The 12036-nt window shown below is 40.9% G+C and overlaps 1 protein-coding gene across 2 annotated transcripts in view; it reads left to right on the top strand.

Annotated features, from left to right (window-relative positions):
- The window catches only part of LOC126213229 (nostrin), an 817565-nt gene that overhangs the window by 796470 nt on the left and 9059 nt on the right, over positions 1–12036 (top strand). For both annotated transcript variants that reach the window (XM_049940878.1, XM_049940879.1), the window contains one exon: positions 203–394. In XM_049940878.1, coding sequence (XP_049796835.1) covers positions 203–394 — 192 coding nt within the window. The remainder of the gene's footprint in view (positions 1–202; positions 395–12036) is intronic.

Here is a 12036-nt window from a genome sequence, read left to right as displayed (position 1 = left end):
ATCTGATGTAAATGATATGCAATTTATAAATACAGATGTAAGGAATAATTGTATGTGGGGTATATTAATGTATTGTGTTGTACACTAATATACTGAATCTTGCTGTTTAGTAAATAGTGAGAGTGCAGCATTGAGCAGTTTCATTACAAGAGAAGCAGTAAAGAATGTTAGTTCACACAAGGTTGTTACGGTTCTCTTTCAGACGAGTTCTCGAGTCAGGGCAGTGACGAAAGAGACTACGAATGCGGCCTGGAGTCGGAAGACCCGGGCATCACCAACGGTGTCAGCAACGGGGGCATCGGGGGTGGCGGCGGCGGTGGCGGGGGTGCGGGGAAGTGCCGCGCCCTGTACGACTACGCTGCCAAACTCTACGACGAACTCAACCTGGCTCCGGGTATGTCAGCATGCCATCATCATCAACAATATCAACAATATAATCACTATCGCCACTATGATTATCACTGTCATTAGCATCATCTTCACAATCATCATTATCATGATGATGATCGTCATCACATTACTGCTTACCTGTGGCCGTGATGTAATAGTAACTTGCAGAAGATGGGAAATGCTCTAGCAGTTATGTAATTTTGTGTCATATATATGCTGTCTGAAACCTTTGATGTCAAAATTATAGCAATAGAGGTGATCTCAAGCTGAGTACTTAGGAGAAAAGGAACTGATTGAAGCGATAACCTACAGTCTCAACAGGTGGCATTACTCTCTTCTATTTTATTCTTATTTATGTCATTCAGCGTCAGTACTTGGACATCAATTTCTAAATGTGTTATGATGCAGTTTTAAACAAAAAAATCACAAAATCGCGTTTGAAGATTACCGTATTTACTCAGATCCAAGCCGCACTTTTTTCCGGTTTTTGTAATCCAAAAAACCACCTGCAGCTTAGAATAGAGTGCAAAGTAAGCGGAAGTTCTGAAAAATGTTGGTAGGTGCCGCCACAACTAACTTTTGCCGTCTAATATATGTAGCGCTATACAGGCACGCTTTGCAGGCACAAAGATAAATACTGGCTCCAAAACCTCTGCGTCAGTAAATAAATTAAAAAAAAAAAGGTGGAAGATGAACTTTTTTCTCCGCCCCGAGTTTCAACCATTACATTTTCATACATTATCCAATGAAGTAGATACAAATTCCGTATTGTTCATCTTCGAATGTAGGAGCCTTTGAATGTACTACAAAAATCCAACTGGCAAGACTGTTTGGGATGTTTGTCAATATGACCAACTCTACGTTCTAAATTTTTCCTACCTGTGACAAGAGATAGTTGCTAATAGGAACTTTTATGAATTGTGAATCACATGCAGTATTCTCTTCACCATCAGAATAATACGAATGTAAACATTTTGCCATGTATTCCTTTGTGTTTCCTGCTATCTCATTTAAATGCTGTCTGCCTAATAAACTATGAAACTAGAGTGAGACAACAGCAAACGCGGAACAATATACGTATCATGTCATGTTTATATTCGTATTATTCTTATGCGTAATAGTGATACAGTCAGAAATGAAGCACGGCAACTGACTAGATTTTTAAATCTAAGATGACCTTAATTTCTGTGCAGAATGTAATGTACTAAAGAGGCGTCTGCAAAGATTTTCAAATGGAGAAAAATTTTCGCTAAACTTTCGTTCAGAACATCTATCATACGCAGTCTATTATTTGGTTCTTGTTGATCATTATCAAAGAAAGCAGCAGTGTAAGTAACAACAAATAGCAGTCTCTTGCCATTGTTTTGCTAATGAAACGATTCCTCTCTCTCTTTCTCTCTCTCTCTCTCTTTCAGATGAAGCACTTGAAAAAGGAAGCGTACCCGTATAAAAACAGATGGAGCGCCTGACGCATAGCAATGACTGCCTGATAAAGCTTAAATGCTAAGCTTACCACACGAACCAAACTACTGTACCTGTATCGTTATTCATTCGACCTAAATTGTGTCTCATATTACAATGCACCAACTTTCTTTCGGTTTGGAGGTGCGGTCTAAAACGTTTCTCTCCCCTTGAATTTTGAGTCTAAAATTTCAGGTGTGGCTTAGATTCGAGTGCAGCTTGGATTGGAGTAAATACGGTAGAAGATTTCTGAGCACTGAAACGTACAAACTCTTATGATATTAAGTATTGACACAGTCATCAACAGCTGAGTGCATAATGTGAAAGTTATGTAATCATAAATTAACTGATTCAAATCTCACTATTAGCAACATATTTTTTATTTAACCCTCAAGCAGGAGCACCCATGTATAAAGTGTGATAATCACAGGTAACATTGTCTTGTACCGTTCCATTGTTGTTTTACAATTGTGAGCCCATATATATTTATCTTTATTATTGCTTCAGTTAACTCTGTGATAAGTTGTGTTGTCACATATCCAAGAGGGCAGCAGTAATATAAAATAAACAGCGAGCTAGGTGAGAAAAAATTTATGATCCGTGTAAGAAAATGACCCGAATTCCGAGCTAGCAGGAGGATCCCACAATGAGGCAGTTGTCTACAAGTTAATTAGCGATCAAATAACCATTTGACTGGGATCTGATGCAAATGCCATGTTTAATGCTCCAAGTGCGTTATTATTCTGTGGTAAAACTTGAATGCATCAAGAGAATGACTTAATGAAAGTTTATTTTATTATAGTTTAACTAAACAGGATTTAGCTCATATAACATAAGTTTTTGTATCATGTTGAATTAAACTGTGATATTGCTCATACATGTTTACTTTTGTAACGTAAAGGCAGCTGTATATAACATTTGTATGAAGTATGCCATGAACCCACTGATGTTATAAAAAAAAACAGCACACCTGCCTCAGGGTTAGAATGCACTTTATTAAAAAAGTAGAAATTTAATTAACTATTATTGACTTATAATTTTTAATAAAAATGACATATTTTGAACATATGAAGCATACAACCAACCTATTGCATAAGTTTATTGTAAATAAAACTTAAATAAACTGATACAACTGGTTGGCCATATATATTATACGAGGGCCGTTCAGAAAGTAACCTGCGGTTGATTTAAAAAAATACACCAAGTTAAATAAAAATATTTTAATATATACATCTTACAACTACATCTTTGCACTATTTTTCTACATAGTCTCCATAGCGATTGAGGCACTTATCATATCTCTTCACAAGCTTTGAAATTCCTTCTGCATAAAAATCACCCGCTTGTTCCTGGAGCCAGCCTGTGACCGCATCTTTGAGCTCTTCGTTGTGGAACGTGGTACGACCATTAATCAAGACGTGTACTGTGAAACAATAAAAAAGTTACGACGGGCTATACAGAACAAACGCCGTGGTGTGCTGACTTCCGGTATCGTTTTTTTGCACGATAACGCCCGTCCTCGCTCTGCTCGCAGAACAACGGCCCTTCTCGAGTCCTTCAAGTGGGACGTTATCAACCATCCACCTTACAGCCCAGACCTGGCGCCAAGTGATTATCACCTCTTCATGCATTTGAAGAAATGGCTCGGGTCACAGCGGTCTGATGACGACGAAGAGCTCAAAGATGCGGTCACAGGCTGGCTCCAGGCACAAGCGGGTGATTTTTATGCAGAAGGAATTTCAAAGCTTTTGAAGAGATACGATAAGTGCCTCAATCGCTATGGAGACTATGTAGAAAAATAGTGCAAAGATGTAGTTGTAAGATGTATATATTAAAATATTTTTATTTAACTTGGTGTATTTTTTTAAATCAACCGGAGGTTACTTTCTGAACGGCCCTCGTATATTGAAAATTTATTTACGGTTGCTGCTGTCAGCCATGTTTAAAGTTGTGAAAATGGTATATTTATAATTGTTAGTTACTCCTTGTACGAAAATAAATTAAAAATTTATACAGACATGTAAAATGTACTATTGTCAAATGAAAGAATTCAATAAGTCAAAAATTTTTGCTAGCACAACACCTTTGCAGGACAGTGCCAGCACCAAATATGGAATTCTGTGCGTTCCATCGGATGGCTCTAGAACTTCCAATTAAGCTAAGAGGACCTCATGATGAGCTATGACATGTCATCTCCCCCCCCCCCCCCCCCATCACAGGAGAGAAGCTTAGCCCTGCACTACCGAAACTCTTTCAGTTCCTACTTACATTGACCAATTTTCTATTTGATGAAAATGACTATGTACAAACACACAAAATAGTGATGGGCTGTCTGCTATCACCAGTGGTGGCCAATGTGTATACAGAGGCATTTGAAGAAGAACCCCTGGAGTCAGAAATGTACTAAAGTGCGCGTCATTTACGACGGTGGCCGAGTTTATGGCCATTCTGCGCATCTGACGTCACAAAACACAGTCAGCCAATGAACAGAGAACGACGTTGCCAGAGCTCGACTGCAGAGCAGAGTACGGACGAGTGTCTTCAGTTTTAGAAACGTTCAGTCATAAATAAAGTAATAGAACAAAAGCAATGTCTTGACAGCAGACTTTCTATAAATGAAAGTTTGGAAAAAGCATTTATACCAACTGCTTCATATTCTATTAATTAATTAAACCAAACAAGCAATAAGCCTCCTAATTCAGGCGATAGCAAGGAAATTCATTCTCACCAACCGCTTTTTCACAATAAAGAACAGCGGTAATTGTTTATTTCTTATTGTACTTCGACAAAACGTGAGTAATTCATAGTCATACCAACAGTATTTGTCGGTATTTTGCGTGATTTTTTAAAGTACTCCAGGAATTCTGTTGAACGATGAGCTGTGTTAGTGTAACGGTGAACGTCTTTGGCTGCTAAGCAAAAGGTTCCGAGTTCAAATCTTGCTCGGTGCTTAATATTTTCTTTATTTAAAAATGACATCAAAGTGTCTTACTTCATGAATTTTATTCGTTTGAATGTAATTTTTTTAAATTTCTTGTGGCAGCTAAAATTGACCATACGGAAAGTATATGCTGTGGACTTTTACCTCTGCAAACTCTTCAAAATTTCGTACAGTGGTTTACTACATCTAATGCTGCACAATAACTGCGTTGAACATCGAAACAAAATTAAGTCATTTATGGGGGGAAGGTATCAGTCAAGAAGATGTGTAAAAATCAAATTTTTGGGCCAAATAGTTTTTGTGAAATCGAATGATAAGAGTGTCAAAGCAGTCGAAACACCATGTGTCTGCACAGGCGAGCAGTGCAGTGACAAAATCGCGCACAGTGCGGAATGCGGGGAGCACGTCTCTGTAGCAGCGAAAGGGTTAATGCGGCCGTGGTGGCTCTACTTCAAAAACTGCGCGCTCCCCCCAAAAAGTAAGTTTGCGAACTGTACTGTACTATGGTGCTCCTTCTCTTGGCGCGTGCGTCGTTTGCACCTGGCAACGCAGCAATCTCCCGCGTCTGGGCGGGCATGCGCGAGCCGCCAAGATAAAAGAACTGAACTGTAGCCTTCAAGCTTGTTGTGATATGTAGGTGATAGGTTCTTAATCTGGGTGCACACCTGACATCACATCAATTTCTTGCACCGGAACATCAAGTTCATGATGGAGGTAGAAGAAGACAGTCAACTCCCACTTCTGGTTGTGCCCGTCAAATGGAAAGTGAAGAACAGGCAGCACACTAGAACACAGCGTCTGCTGTAAAGCGACACAGACAGATTTGTGCTTGCGTGCCACCAGCTGCCACGCCGCTTCACAATGAGAGGTGTGCACAGAGAACACAAAATCTCAGACTGTGACAGCCTAGCAGCTGAACTGCAGTACTTACTGGTTGTGTTCCGCACAACCTATTGCAGCAACCAACAAATATTGTGTGCCTTAATGCCGAAGACGTTGAGAGCAGATATTGCTGAGAATAGAGAGATGCCTGCTGGAATAGTGAATGTCTCGTATGTTGGGAACACATCAGCATAAATTAGAAGAATTCTTCGGAGACACAGCACCGTGTGTGTTCCGGCCACCAGCCGAGACCACAGCCTTAAAGGGATCAGTTAAGGATGATCCAAGACTCTGGGAGTCTACCACTTCCGTTGCCAGTGTCGAAAAATATTGAGCATATGGACTGTCGGACCAATTGTGTGATTGGATTGAAGAGTTCCTAGATAACAGAACACAGCATCTCATTCTCAATTGAGAGAAGTCTTCCGAAGTGAGGGTGATTTCAGGTGTGCCGCAGGGGAGTATCGTAGGACCGTTGCTATTCACAATATACATAAATGACCACGTGGATCACATCAGAAGTTCACTGAGACTTTTTGCGGATGATGCTGTGGTATATCGAGAGGTTGTAACAGTGGATAATTGTACTGAAATGCAGGAGGATCTGCAGCAAATTGACGCATGGTGCAGGGAATGGCAATTGAATCTCAATGTAGACAAGTGTAATGTGCTGCGAATACATAGAAAGAAAGATCCCTTATCATTTAGCTACAATATAGCAGGTCAGCAACTGGAAGCAGTTAATTCCATAAATTATCTGGGAGTACGCATTAGGAGTGATTTAAAATGGAATGATCATATAAAGCTGATCGTCGCCAGACTGAGATTCATTGGAAGAATCCTAAGGAAATGCAATCCAAAACCAAAGGAAGTAGGTTACACTACACTTGTTCGCGCACTGCTTGAATACTGCTCACCTGTGTGCCATCCGTACCAGATAGGGTCGATAGAAGAGATAGAAAAGATCCAACGGAGAGCAGCTCGCTTCGTTACAGGATCGTTTAGAAATCGCGAAAGCGTTACAGAGATGATAGATAACTCCAGTGGAAGACTGTGCAGGAGAGACACTCAGTAGCTCGGTACGGGCTTTTGTTGAAGTTTCGAGAACATACCTTGACCAAGGAGTCGAGCAGTGTATTGCTCCCTCCTACGTATATCTCGCAAAGAGACCGTGAGGATAAAATCAGAGAGATTAGAGCCCACACAGAGGCATACCGACAATCTTTCTTTCCACGAACAATACGTGGCTTGCGGAGTATGGTTGTAGATGTAGAAATGTATGTAAGCCAGGCTATTCAGACAGTACAGGACAGACAGACTGAGCATAAATGCCACACTGATAACACACAGCTGACAATGTCAACAGTGATAGAGCATTGCATCTCCTGTGGACATACAATGGATTACCACAGCACCAATTTGTTGCACCAGTCCAGCACCTACTGGGACAGTGTTCTCAAAGAGGTTGTAGAGACCCAACTACGTGGCATACTAATTAATAAAGCCAGCAGCATTACTGAGAACCCTGGATTGACCCTAACAGCATGCTTCCCCCACCATTGCAATGGGTCCACAACCAGAGCCTGCAGGAGAGAGACAGACAGAGAGAGAGAGAGAGAGAGAGAGAGAGAGAGAGAGAGAGAGAGAGAAAATATGCAAGTTAGGGCCATTGCTAAATGTTTTGCTTTCCTAGGCAAGACTTCGAAAACGATGAGTGATGCTCCCTTTTTTTTTTTTTTTTTTTTAAATACCATCGGTCTCCTAGATACCCCCCCCCCCATCCTCCACCACCATCAATATCCAACAGCACAACAATGCAAATCTCCATTACACATTTAATTATTGAACTAAGGTGACCAGGCACCCTTATTTTCTGCGAACAGTCGTCAGTTTTCATGCTTTGTCCTTAGTTCCTTTATAACTAATTGAAGGCAGCAAATGTCCTCAATTTGTTATCTTTGGCCATCAGTTTCTGAAATGTACCCAAAATAATTGAAATAGGGAGAATTCGCTGTATATTTTAAACTAGAACTCAACTGAAAATACCAGTGCAGCCAAACTTGTCATCAATTGCTTGTTTCATCTACATCTACATGGAGACTCTGCAAATCACATTCAAGGGCCTGGCAGAGGGTTCATCGAACCACCTTCACAATTCTCTATTATTCGAATCTAGTATAGCGCGTGGAAAGCACGAACACCTATATCTTTCCGTACGAGCTCTGATTTCCCTTGTTTCAGCGTGGTGATCGTTCCTCCCTATGTAGTTCAATGTCAACAAAATATTTTTGCTTTTGGAGGAGGAGGTTGGTGATTGCAATTTCGTGAGAAGATTGCGTCGCAATGAAAAACGCCTTTCTTTTAATGATTTCCAGCCCCAAAACCTGTATCATTTCTGTGACACTCTCTCCCACATTTAGTGATAATACAAAACGTGCTGCCTTTCTTTGAACTTTTTCAATGTACTCTGTCAGTCCTACCTGGTAAAGATCCCACACCATGCAGCAGTATTCTAAAAGAGGGCAGACAAGTGTAGTGTAGGCAGTCTCCTTAGTAGGTCTGTTACATTTTCTAAGTGTCCTGCCAATAAAACGCAGTCTGCGGTTAGCCTTCCCCGTAACATTTTCTATGTGTCCCTTCCAATTTAAGTTGTTCGTAATTGTAAAACGTAGGTCCAGAATGAGATTTTCACTCCACAGCGGAGTGTGCGCTGATATGAAACATCCTGGCAGATTAAAACTGTGTGCCCGACCGAGACTCGAACTCGGGACCTTTGCCTTTCGCGGGCAAGTGCTCTACCAACTGAGCTACCGAAGCACGACTCACGCCCGGTATTCACAGCTTTACTTCTGCCAGTACCTCGTCTCCTACCTTCCAAACTTTACAGAAGCTCTCCTGCGAACCTTGCAGAACTAGCACTCCTGAAAGAAAGGATATTGCGGAGACATGGCTTAGCCACAGCCTGGGGGATGTTTCCAGAATGAGATTTTCACTCTGCAGCGGAGTGTGCGCTGTTGGTAGAGCACTTGCCCGCGAAAGGCAAAGGTCCCGAGTTCGAGTCTCGGTCGGGCACACAGTTTTAATCTGCCAGGAAGTTTCATAGCAGCGCACACTCCGCTGCAGAGTGAAAATCTCATTCTGGAAACATCCCCCAGGCTGTGGCTAAGCCATGTCTCCGCAATATCCTTTCTTTCAGGAGTGCTAGTTCTGCAAGGTTCGCAGGAGAGCTTCTGTAAAGTTTGGAAGTTAGGGGACGAGGTACTGGCAGAAGTAAAGCTGTGAGTACCGGGCGTGAGTCGTGCTTCGGTAGCTCAGATGGTAGAGCACTTGCCCGCGAAAGGTAAAGGTCCCGAGTTCGAGTCTCAGTCGGGCACACAGTTTTAATCTGCCAGGAAGTTTCATAATACCTAGGTATTTAGTTGAATTTATGGCTTTTAGATTAGACTGATTTATCGTGTAACTGAATTTTAACAAATTCCTTTTAGCACTTACGTGGATGACATCACACTTTTCGTTATTTAGGGTCAAGTGCCACATTTTGCACCATTCAGATATCTTTTCTAAATCATTTTGCAGTTTGTTTTGATCTTCTGATGACTTTATTAGTCGATAAATGACAGCGTCATCTGCAAACAACTGAAGATGGCTGCTCAGATTGTCTCCAAAATCGTTTATATAGATTAATTGCGAGAAACTGGACTAATAAAGTTGTGGAACTGTTTTCTGGTGCGAATGAATTTTTCCTTGAATTTAGAAATTAAGTTATACTGATGGGAGACATGCCGAAGCTTCAGATTAGGTCAGCTAGGTAACCGTGGGATTATTTGCTTTAACTGAAAAATTTTTAGAATGTGGAATAAATCTCCTTTTTTATCATCAACTTTCTTGTGATTATTGCTATTGAGAGTTCTACAACTTTTATTAGCCACACTGGTGGCACATTGGTCCAAGCGATCGGCTTCTGATCATTGTTGGTCCGGGTTTGAATCCTGGTGAGGTGTGGATGTTGTGTTTGTCTAAAGGCAATGGCTGTTTCCCTTCTGTGGCTGTTGCCCTACATTAGCTACAGATGACTGCTTATGGCCAATTGAGTTGCACACAATGATTGCTTACCAAAAAATAAAAAAAAAAAATTGTTAAGAACATTTTTTTCACCAGACTGTTTCTTCAGGCAGAGTTACTGGACTTGGAATATTCCTTCTTCTCTACAGTAAATTTTTGGCTTCAAATTTTTTTCTTGTACATAATCACGAAGAAATTTCAGTACAAAATCAGAATGTGGCTCTATTTTTATATGTTACCCCTATGAGTGACATTTTTAATTTATCAGAAGTAATATTCTGAATTATAGTACTTTATTCCTATTTCTTACTTATTTCATATGAAAAGTATCACTCAGATTCGTCATATGTTTATTAGACAGTCATGATACACTTCAGAAATTCTTTGCTAATCTTCACGGCAAGCCAGTGCACGTGGTTCACAGCCGCACTTGACAGAGATGAATAAAGTTCGTGGTTGTTTGTTTTGTATTCACAATCAGTAGTGGCTGCTATAGTTTTGAGGTAGGTAGGGGCAATGTGTTTACTTTCATTAAAGGTAGGAAATACTTATTAAGTAGCTGTTCCACATGCTTTTAAAAACAATTTGATGTTTTAATTTTTTCTCTATTTCATTTTTTTCTCCTCACTTGCCCAATTTTTTTGCTGTTCGATTTGAAATTAATTTTTCCACCCTTTGCCATCCCTAAAATGTTTCCACCCAAGGTGGCCGCCTAGTCTTGCCTAATGGTAGAAGTGACCCTGATACATGTGCTGCCCGGCAGAAATCTGTCACCAGGAACAACTGCAAATGGCAAGAAGTTAGCTGGCCAAAATATTGTGCCTTCTAGATGACAAAGCTCAGCTGAATACCCAAGAAATGTTCAGCATTAATTGCAACCACTGACTTTTTGCATATAATGAAGTATTGTCTGAAAATAACTGCACAAATATTGAGTCAGATCTTGATAAGGTTCCAAAGTGATGCAGAGATTAGCAACTTGTTTTAAATGTTCAGAAATATAAAATTTAGCACTTATCAGTGAGGCACAGTTGGAATCAGTTAACTCATACAAATATCTGGAAGTAACTGTATCTGTTTTAATCTGCCAGGAAGTTTCATATCAGCGCACACTCCGCTGCAGAGTGAAAATCTCATTCTGGAAACATCCCCCAGGCTGTGGCTAAGCCATGTCTCCGCTATATCCTTTCTTTCAGGAGTGCTAGTTCTGCAAGGTTCGCAGGAGAGCTTCTGTAAAGTTTGGAAGGTAGGAGACGAGGTACTGGCAGAAGTAAAGCTGTGAGTACCGGGCGTGAGTCGTGCTTCGGTAGCTCAGATGGTAGAGCACTTGCCCGCGAAAGGCAAAGGTCCCGAGTTCGAGTCTCGGTCGGGCACACAGTTTTAATCTGCCAGGAAGTTTCATCTGGAAGTAACAGTTTGTGAAGGTATGAAATGGAATGATCACATAGGTTCAGTTGTGGGTAACGAAGGTGGTGACTTTGGTTCATTGGTCTGGGAAAATGCAGTCTGTCTACAAAGGAGATTGCTTATGAAACAGTTGTGCTACCCATCCTAGGAAATTGTTCAAATGTGTGAGGCCTGTACAAAATAGGACTGTCAGGGGGCATTAAATGTATACAGAGAAGAGCAGCCCGAATATTCACTTGTTTGTCTGACCCGTAGGAGAGTGTCACAGAGATACTGAAGAAACTGAACTGACAGTCTCGTGAAGACAGATGCAACTATCCTGATAAAGCCTACTTACAAAGTTTCAAGCACTGGCTTTAAATGGTGGCTCTAGGAATAGTGAATAAGACAGTCCGTAGGGAATGAGATAGGAACTGAAATTGAGGGTAGCAAAGCAAAAGCTGAAATGCTTAACTCCATTTTCAAATGTTCCTTTACAAAGGAAAACCAAGGAGAATTGCCCCAATTTAATCCTCACATCACTGAAACGATGAATGAAATAAGTGTTAGTGGTGTTGAGAAACAACTGAAATTGTTAGAATTGAGCAAAGCTCCTGGGCCTGATGCAATCCCTGTCAGATTCTATTCGGAATTTGTGGCTGAGTTAGGGGACAGAAAGAAAAGACCATCCCTAGTTTTTGGAGAAAGGCACAGGCCACTACCGTCTACAAGAAGCATAGAAGTGATCCTCAAAACCTCTGTCCGATATCCTTGACATCGATTTGTTGTAGAATCTTAGAACATATTTTGAGCTCAAACATACTGAGGTACCTTGAACACAATGAATTCCTCAATGCCTGCCAGCACGGATTTTGAAAACATCGACCATGACAAACCCGACTCACACTTTTCTC

The sequence above is a fragment of the Schistocerca nitens genome, chromosome 11 (assembly GCF_023898315.1).
Source record: "Schistocerca nitens isolate TAMUIC-IGC-003100 chromosome 11, iqSchNite1.1, whole genome shotgun sequence".
Lineage (NCBI taxonomy): Eukaryota > Metazoa > Arthropoda > Insecta > Orthoptera > Acrididae > Schistocerca > Schistocerca nitens.
This window is presented reverse-complemented; position numbering and strand designations above follow the sequence as displayed.